Here is a 23,850-nt window from a genome sequence, read left to right as displayed (position 1 = left end):
CTGGCGGGGAGTACGGCAAATGCTGTGATCTGCTCTTGCCCCCACCGAAAAAAAAAAAAAAAAAAAAGAGTGCGTCAGGTGCCGCAGCCGCTCGGCGTGGGGATGCCGTGCCGCCTCCCGGGCTGAGCTGATCGCCTCTTCTGGCGGTTTGCTGGCTTCCAAAACACGGGCCTTGCCCTTGGTCTCGGAAAACCCCTCCTTGGCCGTGCCGGGGCAGGGGGGTACCCTGCCGCTCCCCCGCGCTCCCCGAAACCTGGGGCTGTCGGCTCAGGGTCCCAGGGTCAGCACAGTTTCTTGTAATTAGGTATGGCCAGTGCTTGGTCACGCTGCAGACCACGGTACGTAGCTACACGGGGTCTAAACGTGCTCACATCTGTGTGAGTTTGCTAGGTTTTCCACCATTAGGAGTGACTTTCCTACTCTCTGAACTTGCACGGCTCTGAGAGCTGTTAAACCTGTGCCCATGTCTAAAATAGCCTCATCATCCATGTCTTTATGCGCACCTGCTCATTTACATTGTTATCATCAGGCACATTATCTTTGCAACGGTTCAAAGATTTGAGCCCTGGAGGCCAGCCATCCCTCGTACGTGCATTTTTACTGCATGTGCAGTGCATCTGCCGTAATCTGACGCACAGCCCGTCTCGGGCGCTGACTGCACGGAGCAGCGAATACAACATTATCCTAACGATTTCTTTCTTTTCACCATCTTAAAAGGTAGCTCTGCCTCAACCAAGCCGGGAGGATGCTTTCCTATATGTCTGGCTTTCTTCTCCATCCCTTTTTACTCCACGGGAATGTTTCTGGATAATTTTTTTCCCCTCCTGTGCAGTAACAGAAATCAGGCCAACCAGGGGAGGGGGAGGAGGAGGCAGAGAGCTATTTCAGGGACCTGCTGTTATCGGCTCTGTGTTAATCCCCTGGCTGGGTGGGGGGAAGGTTTTGCCCATGTGCTTTACTGTGAGGGCATATATTAAACATTGAAAAGCAAAGAGAGGAAGAAGAGGATTAGAGGGAGAGAGAGGAAGCTCGCTGCTGGCTTTACTCAGGTTATCCATCTGCTCTGCTTTTATGGATGCAACAGCGTGAGCAATCTCACTTGGGTTTTTTTTTGTGGTTTTTTTTTTTTCCTCCCCTTCCTTTCCCCACCCCTTTCTCTCTCTCTCAGATCTCTGTGTGTCGAGGTCCCTTTGCATCGCTGTTATCCAGGAGCCCTGGAAGCCCTCTCACTCCCCTTCCTCCCAGTTCCGCCTCCTGCTGTAGCTGAACTGTTGAGATAATGGAGCTCAGGAGTGTGGTAGCCACGGTGGAAAGTGGGGAGCAGGACACAGTTCTCAAGGTGCTTCAGATCTACAACCAGGAGGTGAGTGAGCATCAGACCTCTGCCTGACGTCAGCTGCTGCTGTTTACGAGCCTGGAAGCAGGTTGGCCATGTTGTGGGATTTCTCTGCCATCCGGCTGTCCCCGGTCTGTCTCCTCTGAGCGCATCTGTCTGCGCGTTACTGCCACAAAAATGTTACACAGGCTGCTTCGTCTTTTACTTGCAGATGGTTTGTTGCTTGATGTTTTGCTAGGAAGCAGCTAAGGAGCCTCTCTTTCTCTTGGTTCCTTTGTATACTGGAAGGAAAGCATGTAGAAGGGATTTTTTTTAAATTATTATCCAGATCCCAAGTAAAACCTGGCAGGGGAATAAACATCAGTGTGAAGACCAAGTGGGAGGAGCTCTTATGTTAAGCCAGGTTTGGAAGTAATAAAACAGGGGCCTGGGGAGGAGCTGCAGGTGAAATAGTTGTGATTTGCAAGTAAAAGATCATTAGAGGTAGACAGGGACAGGCTGCTGGAATTTGATACAGGGGCCTTATCTGAAAGCTGACAATAAGAAGTGAATAATGAATACAAAATATTAAAAAAAAAAAGATAATGCTTGGGAAGAGAGATGGAAGTGTTTATAGCCTTAAAGTGGCAAAAGATTATCGGGGGGGGGTAAATCCCTTTTGAAATACACACCGGTTGTCAGGGAAATTTCCTTCAGAGGGTTTCCACCAGGGTAGGGCTGGCCCTGCAGAACTCCGTGACTCATTCTGCACCATTCTTGAGTAGGTGGGAAGCCAGTGGGTAAAAGCTGTGAATGGTTTGCACGAGTGTGCAAGAGGGAGAGTGTGTAACTATTTCCAGCAGTTGGTTTTGAAATAGGGGAGATATTGGCTAAGAAGGAGCAGGTCTCTGTAGACAGTCTGCAGGATTAACATCACCTACAGCAGGTGTAATGCTGGAGAAATTGGGAGTGCAAATGGAGTTTGATGTGTAACCAGCTTGAGGCATCAAACAACAGTATTTTCTGTCAAATTCCTCCAGCTGGATCTTTTGTCAGTGTATCAAGTGTAGGAAACTTGTGAGAATGTCAGTGGTTTTGCTAGCCCAACTAGAAGAAATGGAGCAATCAAAGAGGATTATGAAACTGGAGATAAACTAAACAACTTCCTTGTATAATTTTTTACTGTAAAAATGGATGGTATTGTATCCTTTTTCTGGGCATATATTTTAATTCACTATTGCATATGCAGTCAATCTTTGATTGCCGGGAATAAACTACAGCTAAAGCAAAACTACAGGTATGGCAAAAATACACATGAATGAGATTACAGGAGCCTGCAAAGAGGGTGCGATGGGAAAAGAACAAGAGGCATGGTTGTCTGCAGAGCACATTGGTTCCAGGACTGAACCGCCAGTTCCTCTTAACGTGGCGCAACAGCCTGCGCACAGATCAGCTCACAGGGCTAAAGCATGAGAGGGCAGCCCCTGGCACGGCACTGCAGGGGTGCGGCTGTCCCGCTTCCACACCTGCGGTTTCTGAAGCAGCGTGTCGGCATTGCTTTGTCCATCACGGCTTGTTTTAGGCTAGAAAGACCAAAGCCATCCCTGGGATCTTGGTGACTGTGACACAGTTAATCTGCAAACTGTATCTTCTGCTTTTAAGCAGACAGGAGTTGGCAGCACATAAAACAGGCAGTGAATGGCAGGGAGACTACAGCTGCTGAGTGAGTGAGTCCAGGAACACCTGCGACCTCCAAAAGCTGAGTGCAGTCAGCCCTGGGGTTTGCTGGAAGTCAGGTAGAGTTAGACAACTGGACAACTCGTAAGGTGATAAATACAGTGGGAGACGAGCTCGGCCATTCAAACCTATAGATGGGATGTCCATGAATTGCAATTGCTCAAGAACTACAGAGTATAAGAACGATTGATTGTGGGAAGACTGATTACCATTATTGAGCAGCTCTGTACGTGTAAGCAGTGTAACTGAGTAAAAAATGACAGAGTGCTAAGAAAATGATGGGAGAATTATGATATTATTATATCTGCATATCTCTATTTATTGGTCTAGCTGTATCTATACGTACGTAATTAGCGTTTTATAAATTTTAAACATTTTCATTCTCAAAACTTGGACCCAGTGCTGTCTTGGTGTAAGTGAGGATTGCATCATTCACTGGAAGGTCCTGCTTTTCACCAGGGCACCTGTGATCTCCTGTGCTTCCAGCTCACTGGAAGCAGATGTAGCCAGAAAGGAGGCTGTCCAACAAATAACAGCCAGAATAGTGAGAAACGTAGAAATGTTTCCTGTGAACAAAGAGCAGGACTGTTTATTGAGGAAAGGGACATGATGGGGGTGTAGGGATCAGGACTCTTGTGTTTAAACAACGTGACCTGAATAACCACCAGGGTCTGCTCACGGGTAACAAGGAGACAGTATTTTCTTTTGGTCAGGAAAAGGAACACTAAATATCAAAGGGAGAAATGCGTAGGCACAGCTTGGTGGTGTCACTGAGCAGAGGAATTACTGGCTATTACAGGATATTTGGATTGTGATGAATACCCACTTTACTGCTGCAGTACTTAAAAATAAGTCCATCTGTCAGATGGGCACAGCTTTGGCCTGTGGCATTCAGCCTCCACCGTAGCGCCAGCCAAAGAGGGCAGTGAGTAATATTCATCACGGATGTCTTTCAAGGATGAAAGAGAAACAGGGGCCTGCAGAACAGCGGGGACCTCGGTCAAGGAAAGCACTTCAGACCTCGTAGCATGGTCCATCTCTGTGCTTTTCAAACCAGATTCATTCCCCCTAGTTGTGAAGCATGTAGCTGGAGTTGCCCAGGTAGGAACAGTGTTGGAAAGAAAAGCCCGGGCTGAACTGAAAACCTCGGCGGCAGGGAGGTTTGCCATTTGTCTTGTTCTTGAGGAGCTGATGCTGCTTGTTACAAACCCCACAAGTATCAGAGACCTCTCTAAGTGCTGTGGCACCCCTTGCCGTGCTGATTCCCTGCCTCTGTGCCGGTGGGGACTCTCTTGAGAAGATGCGCTGCTTTTTGCAGTATGTTTTTAGACCTGCTGCTTTCCAGCTGAATGTCCCTCCTCTGGCCGGGGGAAACAGTGCAGTGGATTTTTAACCTATTACTTATTTTGATTGGTTTTGTTTCGCCCCCACAGAAATCTCAGTGCTTCACCTTTGACGATGAGGAGCGGGAAGAGAGGAAGGTAGGCACACTCTTTGTTTTCTCTAGTTAGATGTGTAAATCTGCCGCTGCTTTGTACTTCTGTCTAGCAGGGCTTGGTGGTGGCAGCTCCTACAGGAGAAGAAATGAGTGTTTTTTCATTAACTTGGTTAGGGAATGGTGTGCGCAGAGCATCTGGCTCCAGTTTTTCCATCAGTAGTTGGTGCTTTAGGATAAAGGCCAGCATCCTTCCAGCATTAGCAAGCCCTTTGGGCTCCGTGGTGCATATAGTCTCAGTCAAGGATGTATAAAAAGTGTGATCATTTGTGTTGGTGGCATGAGTCTACTAGGCAAAGATCATAGCAACATGCAGGCCTCTAGAGGGCAAGTGTTTTTGCTGCGAGACAGCTGCAGGATTTGACTAAGGCTGGGTATTAACAGATACTTTAAGCTGGCGTAATCTGGCACTTAACGGGAAGAAACACGTCTGCCTGTTCATTTCTACTCTTGCAGTTACAGAATCACAGAATCACTAGGTTGGAAAGGACCTTCAAGTTCATCAAGTCCAACCATTAATCCAGCGCCACCACGTCCCCTAAACCATGTCCTGAAGCGCCACATCCACACGTTTTTTGAACACTTCCAGAGATGGCGACTCCACCACCTCCCTGGGCAGCCTGTTCCAATGCCTGACCCCCCTCTCAGTGAAGAAATTTTTGCTAATATCTAGTCTAAACCTCCCCTGGTGCAACTTGAGGCCATTTCCTCTCTTCCTATCACTAGTTAGTTGGGAGAAGAGACCAACACCCACGTCGCCACGAGCCCCTTTCAGGTAGTGGTAGAGAGTGATGAGGTCTCCCCTCAGCATCCTTTTCTCCAGACTGAACACCCCCTCAGTTCCCTCAGCTGCTCCTCATAAGACTTGTGCTCCAGACCCCTCACCAGCTTCGTTGCCCTTCTCTGGACATGCTCGAGCACCTCAACGTCCTTCTTGTAGTGAGGGGCCCAAAACTGAACACAGTATTCGAGGTGCGGCCTCACCAGTGCTGAGTACAGGGGCACAATCACTTCCCTACTCCTGCTGGCCACACTATTGCTGATACAGGCCGGGACGCTGTTGGCCTTCTTGGCCACCTGGGCACACTGCCGGCTCATGTTCAGCCGGCTGTCAACCAGCACCCCCAGGTCCCTTTCCTCCGGGCTGCTCTCCAGCCGCTCCTCCCCAAGCCTGTAGCGTTGCATGGGGTTGTTGTCGTGGCAGCCATTATTATTAAAACCTCATAAACCATTATTATTAAACCTCATACAGTTGAGCTCAGCCCATCGATCCAGCCTGTCCAGATCTCTCTGCAGAGCCCTCCTACCCTCCAGCAGATCAACACTCCCACCCAACTTGGTGTCATCTGCAAACTTACTGAGGGAGCACTCGATCCCTCAGAGAAAGAACTCGAGTTCTTTCATGCCAGGGCAGACCTTTGTGTGGCTGCACATGGTTGGTGGTCTGATCTGTCTAAAGGGTAACTCTCTTTCCTGGATTATTTTCCAGCTGAATCAGTTTTGTGGTCCAATTCATTGGGTGATTGTGTTGATGCCTGTGTTAGCACAGCAAGTGTGGACCAGGCAATCAAGGTGGAGAATGGGACCTCTTTTGTCCGTGCCTTTGCCAGCTAAAGCTAGCATGAAGTTTTTCCAGGTACAGCCTGATGTGTAGGATTGGATTTCACAAGATCCGAGCTCTTTGCCTTGCACTGACTTGCTGTTTGAGCTAGGACAGTCACACGGGCTTTGAATTCAGGCACAGCATTGGGATGCTCCACTTTTGGGGTGTATGTCATGAAAGATGAATTGAGCATCACCATCTAGTTCCTGGTGCTCAGTTCTTCCAGAGGTCTAGCCCTGGACATGTGCTCTGAGGTCACTTTAACCTGAGTCAGTTAGGGGCTTTGGTGACTTACAATTGTGTCTTTAACTCCTGTGTCTCTGCCTCCTAGTATAGAAGGAGAAGAGGAATGACTGTACTTTCTCACTTCTCAAGGGTGTGATTGTGGGGCATACTTCATGACCTAAAGCTTGTTCAGTTCTGCCAGCCTCACACTAAGGACTAAAATTAATTTTTTCTTCATTCCTTCCCTCAGTCCTTTTATTATTATGAAGTATAACTGATTAGGCTGTGTTAAGCCATTTACACTGATAGCAAACCTTGCAATCTTGGATTCCTTTGCTCTTGTAATATGCATGGAAAGACATGTGCTCTGATAAGGTGTTTTGTTAAAGAGGTGTAGTGAGATCGTACCTCACTGAGGTGTGACTGTGTGCAGTGGATTACTAGTGTAATGTGAAGAGTTGCTACACATGGTTCAAACCAAACTTTGCTCTTACACTCCCATTGCTTGCTGTTATGTACCGTGCTGTTATCCACGAGGGTGAGATTTTTCAGCTCTTGTGAATTGGTGTTAGTGGAGCTCTGCCAGTCTGTACCTACTGAGGATCTGGGCTAGTAGGTCTCCAGACAGCACTGAGGTTTAGGGAGATACTACTTACTTGAATCTCCTGAGGTCTTTTCACCTCCTTTCCTAGGGCATCACATGCTCTTCTCGCCTTGCTTAGGTCCTTTTACCCTCCCTTAGAGATTTTCTGACACATCTCTCAACATTTTCAGTCTGTTTCTGGAGCACCCAAAGCAGATACCTCCCTAATCTTAAGGCTCTGGGTGGGAGCAGAGAACAGCTGTTGAGTCGGTTGTTGCTTCTCAGTGAAGCCTTAAGGGACATTTTTGCGCTGCCCTCTTTGCTTAATGCAGCTGTCAAGTAAACCATGTTAGCCTGAACCATCCTAACCACGGGTGAAGCTAAAGTATGCAATAGTAGCATGTTCATATTGTCCCCTTACATCTGATACCCTCTCCCAGCCGTCCTTTGTTTCTTGCTGGGTGTCCTTGCTTGAAGTGATCAGGTGCCAGAGCCAAACACTTCTCGAGTGCTGCCAAGTGCACACCTGAATCAGAGCCGTTAGCAGGCCTGTCTCTAGGTGATGCACATGTCTTCCAGGGCAGAGCATTACGGGGTTGGGGGGGAGCCCTGTGAAGTGTTAGTGCACGAGGCATTACTTGTTTCTTGCTGCACAGAAAATGGCCCAGCTGCTGATCAAGTTCCTGGAAAGAGAGCTGCAGCCATCCTGCCAGGTGACCTGTTTGGAAAGCATCCGCATCCTGTCCCGGGACAAATACTGCCTTGACCCTTTCACCACCAAGGAAGGCGTGAAGACCCTCTCCAGGCATGCTGGCATTGATTACTCAGAGGAGCTCATCCGGGAGGTCCCAGACTTGGATGTAATCCTGGAATCCCTCAAATGTCTCTGCAACATTGTCTTCAGCAGCCCTAGGGCACAGGAGCTGACAGCTGAAGCCCGGCTGGTGGTGGGCCTGGCCAAGCGCATCAAACTGTACAACGAGAGGAGTCTTCCTCACGAAGTGAAGTTCTTTGACCTGCGTCTCCTGTTCCTGCTGACGGCGCTGAGGGTGGACATCCGGCAGCACCTGGCCCAAGAGCTCAGGGGTATCAGCCTGATGACAGATACCCTGGAGCTGACCCTTGGTGTAAAGTGGATGGACCCCTATGAAGTTGCCACCGAGGAGGGACTTCTCCCACCTTTGCCTCGGCAGGAGACAGAGCGAGCCATGGAGATCCTGAAAGTGCTCTTCAATATTACTTTTGATTCCAGCAAGAGGGAGGTGGATGAGGTAAGCTCCTTGGGTGTCCCACCCCACTACATTCGCACGTCTCTGGGCTGTGGGTAGACTACTGGTTTTCTCCTCCGCTTGCATTTCCTTGTATTAGATGCTGGCCCTCATGCAGTCCCCAGGTGCATGTAAAGGTAGTTAGAGACTTGTGTGTTTAGGCCTTCCTCCCTAGAGCGCTGCCTCTTTCCAACGCATTATTAACCCTTAAGACTTTTAGAGCATTACAATTTAAAAGTTGGATTTTTTTCCTTCTTAATGACATGACTTGTTGCACAAGTGGGAGAGCAGAGGCCCCAGATAACTAACTTGCTTCTGAGTGTGGCCTGGTACTCTTTCACCTTCTGGACAAGGTCAAAGGAAGGTGTGATTGAAAACATCTCTGGCTAATCCACGGGCCTGTTTTGGGGCCTCTTCCAGCCCTTGACTCAGTGTCATAGAGTGAGGGGAAAGGTATTGAGCAGCAGGAAGACTATGCATTGACCTCAGAAGGAGAATGGGGAGGCTACTTCCGCTTAAACAGCCTGCTGTCAGTTATCAGGCTGCTGGAGGGAGGGATGGGGCTGTGGGCTGCAGGGGCAGCAGGCTCTGCGGTGTGGAGGATCCCATTTCCTGATCAAGGTTTTCATTTTCTGTTTTGGGACCAGGAAGATGCTGCTTTGTACCGGCACTTGGGTGCTCTCCTGCGCCACTGCCTCATGATCTCTGCTGATGGAGAGGATCGGACAGAGGAGTTCCACAGGTCTTTGTTAGATAACTAGGTCGTGATCTTCACTAGAAACAGGTCTCCCCACGGCAGATCCTGCCTGACCTTGGCTTTAACACCCTCTACTTGTTTGGTGATTGCTAAGGTCACTGCTGACAAGCTTGCATCTTTGGTTTGGCCTGCGGCTCCTCATGCTGCTAGAACTCGGGAGCAGCCCTGCCCTTCCTACAGTCAAATTATGTGTGCTAATGCCATGGCCTCCCGGCCTACAGGAGGAAGTGTTCTCTCCAAGCCTGCCTGACATCCAGGGCCTTATTCAGTACCCTGTGTCAGGCCTTCTCAACAGTGCCACCCGCTTCAGTGGGCAACCTGCCAGAGCAGATGTTTGATACTTTAATTAAAGAGTCCATGGGGTGGCTGTAATTAACTATCTGTCTCTTGAGCCATGCTGAGCGATTCCCTTTCTCACATTGCTTAGCATTATTGGCCCAGGGGTGTCAGCTTTGGGCAGGTGACACCATCTTGTCCCCAAGAAAACTATACTCAGAGGAATCTGAAGCAATGCATTGCATTGACCATGAAGGTGAGGAGTGATGCAGCAGGAGGCCATAGAGGTAGACCATTGACCACCCAGATTGGTCCTAACTTGGCCTCTGTGTCAAGATCCGTGGTTTCTCATTTGTCACTGAAGTCTCTTTGGACTCCCAGCAAATAGTTCAACTACCCAAAAAGCAGTTTAATTTACTCCCTTTTAGTGGTGTAAGGAGCTTGGGATGCAATCCAAAGACAACTTGGATCTCAGGGTCCTCACGCTCCTGGAAGTTAGTGACAAATCTTCGTTTCTGGATGGCTGAAGAACTGTGAACAAAGATCCATGGCTATGTGTTCACTTATCTTCTCTTTTTTTTTATATGTCTAGTCATACGGTTAACCTTTTGGGCAATCTGCCCCTGAAATGTCTGGATGTCCTCCTGACCCCAAAAGTCCGTCCAGGCTCGCTTGAGTACATGGGTGTCAACATGGATGCAGTCAGCATCCTGCTGGATTTCCTAGAGCGACGCCTTGACAGGGTAAGCTGTGAGGCTGCTGTGCGAGTTCCTCACTGCTCATTTTCACAAGTTCACTGCCAGGCACCTTTCCTTCAGCCTGCATTCAACCTTGAAAAGCCCAGTGCCCAACCCACAGGAGCACCAGGAAGGCATGGTTAGTTTGGAGATATCCCTTTATAGAAGGGGCAGTTTTTAGCAGAGGTGAAACTGTTGTGGTTGGTAGGACTAAAACAACATCTGTCAACTGGGAAGGTTACTGTGTATTTGCTTTCTGGACTGTGGGTAGCGGGACTGGTAGATGATTAGCTGGGTGATTGAAATATCGGTGCTCCATTTCACTCAACTCGGTAGTGATCCAGTGGACAGTTTCTGGAAGCCTGAATTTGCATTATTTCCAAGCTGTCTGTGGTTTTCGGACTCTGGAGTTATTCCAAAGGGCCTCCAAATTTTACCACTGCCCTTCTCTACTCTGGATGCCGTAAACAAGTATTTCTAGCACTGCCATGCCACAGAGCAGAGCTTGGAAAACCATGCAGTTTGAGGAGTGACGAAGCACTGAGGTTCCTGTAGCAGAGGCTGGAAAGCTTCAGTGTCCATCTGTCTCCCTGACGGTCTGTACTCATGTTCTCCACTACTAGCCAGACAAGTTGAGATGAGTGTGACTAACGTGTTGGTTGTTTTGTGGATGCTTCTGCAGGGACACAAGCTGAAGGAGAGTTTGACCCCTGTGCTGAATCTGCTGACTGAGAGTGCCCGAGTCCACCGCCAGACGAGGAAGTTCCTGAAGGCAAAGGTATGCTGTAGTTCAGCCAAAAGTTGAATGATGGAGGTGAGTGATGCACTGAGGAGAGAGGAGAATAGCAAACTACCTGATTATTGCCATTCTCCAGAGAGACCTCCTCTAGCGCTCTACTAGGTTCTATATAGAGATATATGGGTTGTTGGGGCCTTTGATACCCACAGTATTTTTTTTCCACATCTCCTACACTCTGTGGATTTATTAGTTTTAGCTGAGTTGTAAAACACACATGTCTTGCTTCCCCGCCCCCCGTCTGACCTGCCATTGCTGTTCCAGCTCCACTGATCACCCCTTGCTGTGCCCTGGTAGGTGCTGCCTCCACTCCGAGATGTGAAGAATCGGCCAGAGGTGGGGAACTCTCTGCGGAACAAGCTGGTGCGTTTGATGACCCACATCGACACCGACGTGAAGCACTGCGCAGCCGAGTTCCTCTTTGTGCTCTGCAAAGAGAGCGGTGAGTTTCAGGGGCTTGTTGTGGGCTTTGGTGACAGGGAGGCCTGGTGCTTTGGCCTCTGGGCAAGCCAGAGAGCGTGGGATGGGTGACCCTCTGCAGCCAACAGGAACTTCTGTCTTCTCTTAGGCCAGACACACTGGGTAGGGGAAAGTGGGGAGTATCCAAGTGCTCTGCGGGAAGGAGTTGCTGTCTCATGCCAGCAGTGAATGAAAAGTTCTGCCAGGGGACACCCAACGCCCTGCAGAAACCTGGCCTGCATTCAGACCCCCACCCCGTGGGTGGTGTCCCTGCTGTTCCTGGTGCGTCGTGTGGGAGCCTTGCTCCCTGTCAGAGCGCAAAGAAGCGTTGGGCATTTCTGGGTCTCTATGGCCTTGCACCGATCTTGCTGTTGGGGCACACAGGAGCAGATGGGGCTGGAGAGGCAGGAGGGGAAGCACAGGGTGGTCTCTCTCCCCTTCTTCTGGCAGTGTCGCGGTTTGTGAAGTACACGGGCTACGGCAATGCAGCTGGGCTCCTGGCAGCACGAGGCCTCATGGCTGGTGGTCGGGAAGAGGGAGAGTACTCAGAAGATGAAGACACAGACACTGAGGAGTACAAAGAGGCAAAGCCCAAGTAAAGAAGTCTGCTTCCCCTCTGTAGCACCCTTTTTCCTACACCTTCTTCCCATTCCTGCTCTGTCCCTCTGCCTCCCTGCCATCTCCCTTGTCCTCCTCTTTCACATGCGCATTTCCTTCCACATTACTGAACAGTTTCACCCTTACCTTTGTCTTGTTCCACCCTCTCTGCCTGTTCCTTGGGTGGAATGCCTCTGTAGCTGTAGCTGCTCACGGTGCGCGTGGTCACTGGTGCATATATTTGGTCCCTGCAGCTGGGCACAGGCTCTAGAGCAAGTTGGGTTCCTTCAGCTGGAGCCCATTCTGCACCAGACCTGTTCATGGTGTGCACGTGGCAGTATATCTCTCTCTAATCCGGATCTTGCATGCTTTTTTTGGCATTCACACATCTCTCCACAGTGTCAGGCTTTTACTGTGCTCTGGGATAAGGGTGGTCCTTTCTTGCAGTAGGGTTGGAAGTGACAATTACTCCTGTCCGTTTCTAGAGCCCTGTGCTGCTGGAGTGAGCTGTTTTTTGGGGTTTGGGGTTTTTTTGGTCTTTGCCTGCTAGTGGGTGGTGGATGGAGGATGAGTGGTGTGCAGGGGCAGCTCCAGGACTGTGACCAGCTGTGGGTCCCATACTTTCTAGCATCCTGTTCAATGTGGTCTACAGGTTGGGGTTTTGTTTTTTTTTTCCTGTGCTAGCTTTTAGCCTGCTGACTTAAGGAGAGGGAAAAAGTGTTGTCTGTCCTTGTGCACCTGTTTTAAAACTGCACTGTGGAATTGGCAGGATGGGGGTGTTGCTCGCACCAGAGAAATAGGAAGGATTTTTAGGGGGGACAACTGTGCATAAAACAGAAAGAGGTTGGAAGCACCGCATTGCACTGCAATAGCACTTGGGGCTAACGAGACAAGGAGCAATGACGACCAATCTTGCTGTTGTGCTCCTGTGCTCAGTAGAAGCAAAGAAAGTTTTTAAACAGCCCTTTTTTACCTCCCTCCTTTGCCCTGGCCTCATTATTCTTCTTGCAGCATTAATCCTGTGACAGGACGTGTCGAGGAGAAACTACCCAACCCCATGGAAGGGATGACCGAAGAGCAGAAGGAATATGAAGCCATGAAGTTAGTCAACATGTTTGACAAATTGTCCAGGTACTAGAAAAATGTGTATATTTACATCTGCACTAGCACCTGCATGTCTGTGATTTACGTTTATCTCGGACCTTTCTTTGAATGTATTCCCAAGGCCACTACTAACTGAAGGGATGTGAGAGAGAGTGGGGGAGATACATGGGGAAATATTTCCTTAAGCTGGGCCCCGTTATGTGGAGAGGAAGGCACTGCAAGCCTCATACACCTCTTGGCATGATGGCATACTGTGAAATTCCTCTATATGCCTGCACCTGCTGCCTCACCAGCTTTGGCCAGGTGCTCAGTAAGAGCAGCAGCCACTGTCCTGGCAGGGTGCTCAGGAGGAAGCAGCGTTTTGGGGACAGATAGCAGCCAGTGTCACCAATCCCTTTCCCTGCAGGAGTGCCTTCTCTAGTCATCTTTCATCCATCATTAATAGGTGCCACAGAGGAACCTGGAGTCTGCCAACTGAGTTCAGACCACCCCCAAGGGTGGGGAGGAAAAGGGCAGTGTATTTAATGCAGGTATTGCCATCGTGTGTTAGAGGGAGAGGAGCGCCGATGCCAGCGCTAGTTCTCCTCTGGCAATCCTGTACCACACAGAACAGGACCCAAATCAGCCTATTCCAGGGCACCTGAGAATGGCAACACTTGTGGGTTGTGCTTCCAGCCATCACCTCACCATGCTGGAGGTTTTATGGCTACTAGAACTGTCCCCCACTTCTGAAAAGGGATTCTTAGTGGTGGCCTGGGGTGGTTCTGGGCTGTCTCCGGGTGGTTTCCACAAGTCCTACATTTCTGCTGTAGTACTTGTCTGTTCCCGTGTTGTCAGCTGCCAGTTTGTGTTACCTTCCCCCCTCTCCTCCCTGGTTGCAGAGAGCAAGTCATCCAGCCCATGGGCATCACGCCGAGCGGCAACCTGGCCCCCATGGAGAATGCCATCCGCGATATGGCTGAGGAGAGGTTGTCATCTGACTCGGACCTGGGGCTGGACTGATGCAGAGCTGGGGAGCCTCCATCCACTCTCCCGCCAGAACTGGTGCTGCACCCAGAGGCTATTACTGGGCCAGGATGCGCTCCCTGTGGGATCTGGATCCAGCCTGGACACCTCACAGTCCACAACAAGGAACACCTCCTGCCTCCTTTCCAGCTCCATAACTGTGTCTCCTTCCAGAGTCTCTTCGTGGCCTGGCTCCACCTTGGTCTCTCCTGTCAGCAGCCTTGAGGATTTCATACTCCAAATTGCTTCCAGGACTTTCCAGTAGGATTTTTTTTTTTTTTTAAACGTATGATATTTGGGAAGAAGGGGTGCGGGAGGATTTTTCTGTCACATCATCAGGGTTCAGCAGTCTGCGAAGCATCTTGTATATGTGCGGCTGCTTGTCAGGGCGTGCATCGCTGTGCGTAGCTATGCATTGCTGGCCCTATGTGGGGGGAGCCGCTTCCCAGGAATGCAGGTGGGACTGCAGCAGAGGGGTGTGAGCGGTTACTCCCGGCAGTTCTTGGGGACCAGTGTCTGCGGGGTGTCTCGGCACAGCGCATCCATTTCATCAGCAGATAGCCGTACGTGTGTGTGTTGTGTATGGCTGCGGGCGTGACGGTGTCTGTGCAAAAACAGGAGCGTGTGGACTTACGAGTGTGCAGAGGAGGGCAGCGGCGTGTGCACTGTGGGGAGGCGAGTGAAGCCGTTGTGTGAAGCTGCCAGCATTCCCATCGGCCACAGGACAGAAACATGCAGGTTACTGCTGGGAGCGCTCTGATATTCAGTCTCTGGCATTGTGCAGCATTCCTGTACCACAGAGTTTAGGTTTTGGCATTAGCCTCTCCCCATCTCACGCTTTCCAAATGAAACGCCAAATTGTGTGCTTTGTCTGCTGCTTTCTCCTCTGCCTTGGCTTTCCTACAGGTCCACTGCTGTTTGTGCCCAGGGGCTGGTGTCAGTCCTGTCCTTTGCTGTGGCTTAGATTTGTCTTTTTTCTGTTCTGTTTTTTTCTTTTTAAAGAAGAATTGTTTTAAAGAACATCTTCCAGTTTGTCTCATGTACCAGAGCTCCAAAACATACTATCACAAGTAGGAATGCAAAAGTGATGCTAGAATAAAGAAAACCTGACAATTGGGTGCATGGCAGTGATTCATCAAATGTGATAGCTCTGAGCAAGTAAGGAAGTATCTTTGGCTGTTTCTTACTAGCACTTGGTTCTACTCTGATCACCCTGAACTTTACAGTTTTATTAGGAAGGTAAAATTGTAACATTGAACTGGGGCTAAACCAGAACCTTTCCCTGCACCACATCCACCAAGTATAACCGAATGGAGCATCCCAAAGTTAGTGAGCATTGAAGCTTGGGGATTGCAAATCATCTTAGCTCAACCGCTCTGGCCTCACAACACGTGGTTGGTTACAGGACTGTTCCTCATCTCCTTTACAAATGCTCCATAATAGTTGAAAATTGTGCATGCCAGCTCTGTTTTCTGCCTGTGCAACAGGGATTTGCTGCTCAGCCTTTGTAGGATACGAGCCAGCCCCGATGGTTGTTTGGCTGTGTGGGTCTGCTGAGGTTTCTCACTCCCCGTGAGGCAGCGAGTGCAGCAGGGCTGGGGCTCTGGTGGGGAGGCAGGAGAGACTGGCTGGGCTCCACAACAGGGCACCACATCAGGCATCCAGGAAATCTGGGTCTGGGGGAGGCTGCAGATGCGCAGCGGGGGTGAGCAGAGGGTTTGCGAGTGTTCCTGCCTGTGTATTTTTAGGAGCTGGTTCTTTTTTTCTGGAGACTGTCTCTGTGGTGTGAAAACCTGAAGGTATGCTTGCTTCATTTAGTTTAGTTCTTCAGTCATTAAGAATTGTTTCAGTAGTCGTGATTAAAGTTCTAGGCTCTCCCAAGGGTATACAATATTTATGTAAAACTGAGCCACTAAGATTCATATAGCTTCAGTGTATCACAGTTGAAGTTTTTAGGCCAACTGCATATTTCTCACTTTTTTTTAAGTAACTAGCAAAAAAACCCCACCACAGACCTATGTGAAAATGCAGACGTCAAAGCTCTCCAAAGCTTTCATAGAATCATAGAATAAACTATTCTTGGGTTGGAAGGGACCTTTAAAGGTCATTTAGTCCAACCCCCCTGCAATGAGCAGGGACACTTTTTCCATGCAAAAGGAAAAGTGGGGGATATATTTTTAATGCAGTGCTTCTGATGATGTTGTATTCTAACTTTCTGTTGTGCTTAGGACCCTGAGTTGCACCTGACAGGCACTGCTTTGAAAAGCCCCGGTGCAGGGGCTGAACTTGCTCCTTCTGGGGTAAGGGTTTATAAACGGGGTATGCGTTAAAAACAACACGTTGCCACCATTTTAAGTGTGAAGCAACATGCTACGAGGCTTCTGGTGCTCTGCAAAGTGAGAACAGCCCTTCTGCTTTTCCTGAGGCCACGCAAACGCTTCCGCTGGGCCAGTCCCGGCTGCGAGGAGGAACATGCAGATAGATTTGAATTGTGCATTTGGATAAACAAGTCTGCAGGTCTGAATGGGAACTTGTTCAAACCTTTCTTCAAGGAAGCAGCTGGGACACCAAGCGCCGAACTCTCTGTTCCTGTAGCATTAGCAGTAGATGTGCCAGGCTTGTGTGGGGTCCCTAGAGCTAGTCTGATTTATAGCGGATGAGTATTAGGTCCAAACACTTTGAATTATGTAAACAGATAGCTGTAAGACAGTGTTTTGAGGCTCTAGCTTTGCCCTGGGAAGGGCTTTTAGGCATAGAAGTCAGTAACAGTGTCCAGTGTTAGTAAGACACAGCTGTGTGCTCAGATGTTTTTATACCCTTTGCTTGGGTTTTCTGCAGTTCAGTATTAACAGTAACAAAATGGTGGCATAAAATGTTTTGCATTTTGTTGTACTTGTTTAGAGCTGGTACTGATCTGGGATTACCTCTTAGGACAGGTGCTGTGATAAACAGATGGGTCAGCCAGGGCCACCTGGGTGTGCTTTCAGTCCCCACCACCAAATTTGGGTGCTGGGCAGATGAAATTCATGCTCTGTTGCAGGGAAGAGGCTCTGCTACACCTGTGACATGCAAAGTACATCTGGTAGGGCATGTTTGGGAAAGAGCAGGACATCACTGCACTGCTCTGATGCTGCCTCTCCCTGGGACAGCATTTACAGCGAGGAAAGGCAGTTGTGTAAAGTTAAAAAGAAAAAAAAAGGTGGTAAAAAAAGCAGGTGAAAGGAGTGGTGGTGGGGACAGGATGTGTTCGAACAGTAGGGAAGGTCTGAAGTTTACAGAAAAAGCTTCAGGTGACATCGGCAAAAGAATTAGAACTCTTTTTATTATTAAATAATTAACTACACTAATTCAAAACTCTCCCAGCAGCTTGAGTTGGTGTTCCTGAACAGGAATGGGGGGCAGGCCCCGCCATGACAGCATTTCTCCCCTGATTAGCAGAGATTTCATCTGAAGAATAAACAGTCTGCAGCAGCTGAAAGATCAGGACTAAAAGAAGAGTATCTGAGGAGGAGCTGTGAAAGGAGTTGGTAGATGCTCAGTCTGGTGGCAGGAGCTGGAAAACTCACTCCAGACTGTCTTGCCTTAAGGTCTGACCTTCATGGCATGTTCAACTCCTGCTCCTTGAAAACCAGGCGCTCCGGGAGTCTCCGAGGCTGGACGGCTCAGAAGGAGGGAGCCCCAAAGGGCAAGCTGCATACGCACAGCGCATCTGACATGCTGCCGCGAGCTCCCAGCCACTTACTGGTGAAGCTCTCTGGGCTGGGCATGGTCAAATGGTGTGCCAATGGGTGACAGCCAGAGCTGTGGAAGAGCAAAGTCTCTCCTAGTGGGTGCCGAAATGAGGCAAGACAAGGAAGGAACAGTGCTTGGTGGCTACATCAACTGTTCTGAAGTCTCGGGTAGGAAAGCCTTCATATGCAGAACCAGTTTGCAGCTTGGCATTTGGGCTTTGCTCCCTTCAGTGTCCCTTCGTGGGTAAGGGCCTCTCCGCTCTGCTTCCAGGCTGGCAGGACTGAGCCACGAGCATCCCCTCCTCCCCACAGTGCCAGTCCTGTGTGGATTTCCTGCTGCAGAGCCGGATGGCCTCTTCCACAGCTCCCTGCCATGATCTCTTTCTCTGCCCATGCTGAGCATGACAATGTCTCCTTTTCAAGGTGAACATCGCCCTCCAGCAGCAGGGAGCCAGCTGTCCTATTTGTCTTTTGCATCCAGCTAAAAATAGAAAGACCACACAGTGTTTGCTAGGGTGCCTCAAGCCTGCCAGCCCTGTTAGCTCAGCCAGCAATGCTTCCTGGCACCAAAATCCCAGAGTGAGGAGGAGTTTGGTTTTCATGCTTTACCACATTTACATCAGCGTTATCCATCAATGATTGAGAGCAGCACAAGCATTAAACCAAGGGCTGCCTGATCTCATACAAATGCAAAAACGCTTGCAGTGAAAAAACAAAAACCTAACCAAGACACTAATAATTCATATTCATTCCTACCCCATAATGTGATGAAAGGAAAAACAACCTGGATGTTAAAATTGGAATCCTGAAGCCAGATTTTCTCTTGGGTCAAAGAAGTCATGTATGGACAGTATATCTGTTAAAAATACAACTGGCTTCTGACTACACTGAGTTGGCAGAGCCCTACTACATACAAATGGAGCTGTGTCCATGTACACAAGTGGAAGAGTTGGCCCAGCCCACAAGTTACAACTGCTTAAATAAAAAGTTTAAAAAGTGTTTGATGCCAAATGTGGAAAAATCTTCCCAGCAGGTCTAAAGTAATGTAATAATTAACATTAGCACTAAACTCAAATTAATTAAGAACTTGCTCTCCTACAATTTTTCACTTTGGAAGATCTCAGAAGATTACACATATAAGAAGAATGGCATAGGGAAATAAATGATCAACAGGGGAGAAAGTCAAGTCTTTAGTTAATAATTCAGTGCTGTCAGGTGCAGCAAGTACCCTCACCCCTGCCTCCTGCTTGCTGTTGGTCGCATGGCTGGCCCCTGCAGTACCTTCTTTGCTCTCGGAGTGCAATTAGAGACTCCTTTTTGTTACTACTATTACTTATTTCTCGCAATGACCAAAAAAACCCACTAGAAATGAAACCAAAGCAATTAAGTGAATGTACAGAAAGAGGAAAGCTCTACTAAGGTGATGCTTGGTTCTGCTCCTTGGTTTAGCTCAGTAATTACTCGTGTTAATGTGCCATTAACAGCATCACAGGCTCAGGTGGGGAAAATTCAGTGTAAAAGCCAATGCCTGAACAGCAGCATCAGCACCCGAACGCGTGCCCCACTGCGTGTCTGCACGCTCAGTGGAGTTTTCTAGTCTCCTTGCATGAGGGAAGCGTTGCCTGAAGAAGAGAGTGCCCATCTTTTGTGTTGCTTAAGTGCAAAGGTGAGTCCTCTGCTGACTTACAAGACTGTACTGGATTAATCTGATAGATGACAGAGGGAATTTCTGGTTGGTCACCGCCAGCTCCAGGAAACCATACCTTCATCTATAGGGCTTTTTCAGTGTGTTTGGGAACAACAACAACAAAAAAAAGATGAAATCAGCAGAAAGCTTTTTAGTAACTGAGTGGATCACTGCTTGAAGAAGTGCTCAAGTGCTCTCATTCAACCCAAAGCCTGGCCTTTTCCGTATTCTTCTTGTCTCATCTGAGGTGGGCAGATCTGCATCGTCCCCTTCTGTACCACTGAAACATTCAGCAACACAGCACTCTGCTCTGTGGCACCTTCACTGTGAAACAGCACTGAGGGTTGGTGGGCTTTTTAAAATTTTTTTTGCACTTTTCTGTGGTCCTTTCCTCTGAATGCAGACTGCAAGTGTGACAGTGTTTGTGGTGCAGGTCTAACCCAGCAAGCAAACCTGCTCCCCCCAGGATAACTCCAGCACAAGGAACAAAGAGGCTAAGGAAGGGAGGCGGGGCTCTAAGCCCTTTCCCACCTTTTCTTTTTCCTTCTGAATTAGTGTTTGCATTTCTTCCTTCCAGTCCAGCAGCTCCACCAGCTTCTCAACCCCACTGACCACGTCCCCCAGCTGGGCTATGTCATTGTTGCGTTGCTGCCAGGCGAAGGGTCCTACGAGGTCTCGGTTGATCAAGACTCGGGGAACAGAGCTGCGAACAGCCCCTGCCAGGCTGGCAAAGGGCTCCACCTGAAGGAGGGGAACCCAAAGGAGCAGAGAGAGACGGTCACCCTGCTGAGCAGCACTGTGGCCATGAATTCACTGCACACCAAGCTTGTAACTGCTGTGTTTAACAGTTCTCCCATCATGCGCTAAGCTATCCCAGTTTTGAACACGTTACGGATGTCACCGGTTACCCTGTGGCCTTTCCTCAGGTAGCTGCAAAACTCATCGCTTGCCCTGCAGGTGCCCACCTTTACCGGGAGCACACAAGGTTTTCCAAGGGTCTCCTGGAGTGCATGCATCCTATTTCTCACCCTGCCACCTCAAATTTTACCTCGATAACGCAGTTTCTCGCCTTCTCCTCTAAACCCTCTCTCTTCTGCAGAGTCCCCTTGGGCCCCATTTTCCATGTGTCTTTTTCCCTTTGTGAGCAGGGGTTTCCCTTAGTCCCAGACCTCCAGGGATGTTCCGATGATGAAAAGCAGGTCTGCCATGGGGAAGTCTGTCACGTGCAGGAAGAAGCGCTGCGGGAGCTCCTCGCCAAAGAACACAATGTCAGGCTTGATGACTCCAGTACAGACCGGACAGTGAGGGACCTTGTCTGCCATGACATCCCCCTGAAGCAAGAGCACCCGACACGACTTGTTATGGGGCAGCGCATACCTGCACAAGCAGGGTCAGAACCACAACACATCCTCACAGCAACATCCAGCCCCAAGTCTGGTCCCCTCCAATAAAACCTCTTGGCCCTGTGGGCAAAATTACAGGCCTGCAACAGCTTCCTCTCCATGCATTAATGTATGTATCAATGCCCAACTGCCACCACTCACCCTGAAGTCCTCTCCTGGGAACTTCCTTCGACAGACCGTACAAGTGGCAGTGGCAAAGGTGCCATGAGCTTCCACCAGTCTATCTGGAGGGATCCCAGCAACTGGAACACAGTGGGAGAAGACCAGCTCAGCGTGAGGTGACTGAACCAGAAACTCCACATTCACTGGCCATTTCTCCAGTCCTGCTGCCTATTCTGCTTCTCGCCCTCATGTCTTCCTGGCACTCTGCTGCTGAGAACTGGGGAAACGAAAACTCACCTCTCTCCAGCCCGTCAATATTCTGGGTATAGAGGCGCAGGAGAAGCCCTTTGTCGTGCAGGAGTCTCAGGAAATAGTGGGCATAATTGGGTCTGTAGTTGCCAGGGTAGAGCTCCTTGGCCAAAGTGAAAAAGGGCTTAGGGTTGACAAAAAAATACATCAGTTCGAAGATGGCTTCTGGGTATGGGATGTTGTACTGCTCAAGGTTACTGTAGAGGCCACTCCCCGGGGACCTGCAAAGAGAGGAGAGCGGGGCCAGGAGTCAGAATGCAAGAAGAGATGCCACCCACCACAGAGCCAGACCAAGACACAATGGAGCGGACAGCCAGGTCCTTGGGTTCTGGCTGCTTTGTGCTGTCCATTGTGTGTCAAGAGAGCAGCTGAAACTACCCCTGGACTGAGGAACCTGTCTCCCATCCTTGCTCTACTGCCACCCCACCTTCTCCCGGCTGCAGAGGTGTGCCCGCAGTCAGAGGAAGGGAAGGTCTATGCTGACATGCTGTGAGGACCATGCTGTCTTCTAGCTGGAGCATCTTGAGCCTGTGCCACGGCCACATCGGCTCTTCTCTCGTGTCCGAGGTGGTGCAGTGAGTGCAGCCACAGAATTAAGCAACCATCATGAAGACCTGGGACAAGGAATGGCCCAAAGTCTGAGTGGTGAGGCCAGCCTCCTTTGGCTGGAGAAGGAGGATCAGCAGGCATGGAAACTCCTGTGCCTAGTCTAGCCTGGCATAGATAAACAAAATGGAGGGGTGAGAGGAGTAGCAGGCACCAGCATTGTCCAACCTGAAGATCTTGGCCCTCCCAGCACTGAAAAAGGACAAATGAAACAATGGAGGCCCTACCTGAAATCTGGGATGCCACTGGGTGTGCTAATCCCAGCGCCAGCCATCACCACCACTCGGCGACACTCCTTCTTCCGAATTAGCTCTGCCACGTCCTGCAGGGTGAGCTTCTGCTTCCCACTGTCATCTCCCCATCTGCCCATTCCTAAAACAGCTCTGGCAGCAGCAGACAAAGAGAGGGGCCTGGTCCCTTGGATCCTGCTCAGAACAGAGAGAAAGCACAGCAGGTAGCATGCCGACAGCAATGCCAGCTGAAAACTGCTCAGGGGAGAAAACCACCCGAAGAATCTTGCAGAAAGCTCTTCAATCGGCAGGACTGTGTGCTAGTACTTAACAAGGAGAAAGCTTAACCATTAGTCTAATCCATACCGCAGGAGTAGATACCTTCCATTGCACTTAGGCAAATCTAAAACTACCCAATCACTGGTAGCCCTATGAGAGGGTTTTTTGGGCAGGGGATGGACAGTAGCACTGAGATGTGCAAGTCTCATAGTCAATTTACATGGCTCTTGGGGTAAGGAGGACTTTTTTCTATGTCCCGAGTTTCAAGAAGTTTCTAACAGGGTGATGCGGTCACCCTGCAACAACGCTGCCTGGGTTATCACAGATATTTTAATTTCTCTCTTTCCCCCAAGGGCTCTGCCTTGAGAGAGTTCCACGTGTAGATGGCAAAGCCCTAAAGGAGTCACAGGCCATCACTATGTACAGAAGAGGCAGAGAACAGTCATTATCATCTCAAGGAACAGCTTCTCCCCGCACAATTAGCGCTTGCTGGTGCAGGACATTATCAGCAGTCCAGAGAAGGCGTGGGAACGCGAAGAGCCAAGAGAGAGCTGCTGGGTCTTGGCAATCCGCAAATAGCAACTGCCGAGCCATAAGTGTCAACTGAGCCTTAGTGTGGTTGACACTGCCTTCACCAGGGCATGGCTCTGCCTTGTCACAGCAGGTTCCCAGGGAGCTAAATTCACAATCCGGCAACCACTGATATTTCTTGGTACATCTCTCTACTCTTCGAGCTCCCAGGCCAGCTCTGGCTTAGGGAGATGGTGACCCATCTGCCTATTTAGACAGGGAAGGTGATGTCCTCCAGCCCATGCTCGCATCCTGACGGTATCGGTTCCTTCCCCTTGGCAGCCCGGTGCAGAGGCCTGGTGGGCATCAGGCACCAGCACTGGCCGTGAGGCGGTGGGCGCGCCGAGCGAGCCAGCCCTACCTCCGTGCTCCGCAGCCAACTGCCCCCTCGCTGTGCCCAGGGCAAAGGGAGAGCCGAGCCAGGCCCCGCTGGCCGCCGCCGCTGCTGCCGCCGCCGCCATCCCTGGGGCCGCGCTCCCACAGGCTCCTCCATGCTGCAAGAAAGCGCGGAGCCGGTGAACGGGTGTTGACGGAGACACGGAGGGCAGCAACGCGCGGGTGACGGTGCTGCCTCCCCTCAGGGCCCTTCCCCGCACCCGATCCCCTCCCTCGGCCGGCCGGGGCTCACCCGCCGCCAGGAGCCCGCCGCCGCGCCGCGCCCGCCGCTCCATGGCCGCGGCAGCGGCCGCGCTCGCCGCCGGGCACCGGCCGCGGCGCTACCGCAATGGCCCGAGTAGGCGCGCCCGCCTCTCTGGCAGCGACCTGGCCTCACCCCTCCTCCCGCTGCCCCGCGCCCCGTTTTGGGTCGTTTCGGGGATTCTGGGGGTGTTTGTTTGGGGAGGGAGGAGGCAGGCCGCGAGAGGGGGGCCCAAGGCGTTGCCATGGCTACCGCGGGGCGGGGGGCGATCGCCGCGGGGCCCTACGGTACCCAGCGTGCCCCGCGCGGCGCCGGAAGTGAGTGTGCATTTCCGGCGGC

At 50.3% G+C, this 23,850-nt stretch overlaps 2 protein-coding genes across 2 annotated transcripts; one reads left to right on the top strand and one right to left on the bottom strand.

Moving 5' to 3' along the window:
- The first annotated feature begins 744 nt into the window (after positions 1–744).
- On the top strand, positions 745–14,690 carry RIC8A (RIC8 guanine nucleotide exchange factor A). Its single transcript, XM_082001120.1, has 10 exons — positions 745–1,363; positions 4,486–4,533; positions 7,615–8,229; positions 8,874–8,968; positions 9,852–10,002; positions 10,679–10,774; positions 11,090–11,234; positions 11,702–11,846; positions 12,860–12,979; positions 13,834–14,690. The coding sequence occupies exons 1-10, from the start codon at positions 1,280–1,282 to the stop codon at positions 13,952–13,954; spliced, it is 1,620 nt and encodes a 539-aa protein (XP_081857246.1). The 5' UTR covers positions 745–1,279; the 3' UTR covers positions 13,955–14,690.
- A 3,458-nt stretch (positions 14,691–18,148) lies between these two features.
- SIRT3 (sirtuin 3) lies at positions 18,149–23,545 on the bottom strand (the record flags this gene model as incomplete). The annotated part of the gene is made up of 8 exons (XM_082000066.1): positions 18,149–18,169; positions 19,907–20,116; positions 20,545–20,706; positions 20,920–21,020; positions 21,178–21,410; positions 22,023–22,220; positions 23,236–23,368; positions 23,503–23,545. The coding sequence occupies 8 exons, from the start codon at positions 23,543–23,545 to the stop codon at positions 18,149–18,151; spliced, it is 1,101 nt and encodes a 366-aa protein (XP_081856192.1).
- Between the last annotated feature and the right edge of the window lie 305 nt (positions 23,546–23,850).

Source organism: Phaethon aethereus (assembly GCF_964289735.1).
Source record: "Phaethon aethereus genome assembly, chromosome: 5".
Classification (NCBI taxonomy): Eukaryota; Metazoa; Chordata; class Aves; order Phaethontiformes; family Phaethontidae; genus Phaethon; species Phaethon aethereus.
This window is presented reverse-complemented; position numbering and strand designations above follow the sequence as displayed.

Excerpts from the sequence above, each read along its gene's own strand:
- RIC8A (XM_082001120.1), top strand. The coding sequence starts at position 1,280 with ATGGAGCTCAGGAGTGTGGTAGCCACGGTGGAAAGTGGGGAGCAGGAC. Across the intron at positions 4,534-7,614 it reads AGGAGCGGGAAGAGAGGAAG|AAAATGGCCCAGCTGCTGAT; the intron begins GTAGGCACACTC and ends CTTGCTGCACAG. Across the intron at positions 10,775-11,089 it reads GGAAGTTCCTGAAGGCAAAG|GTGCTGCCTCCACTCCGAGA; the intron begins GTATGCTGTAGT and ends GTGCCCTGGTAG.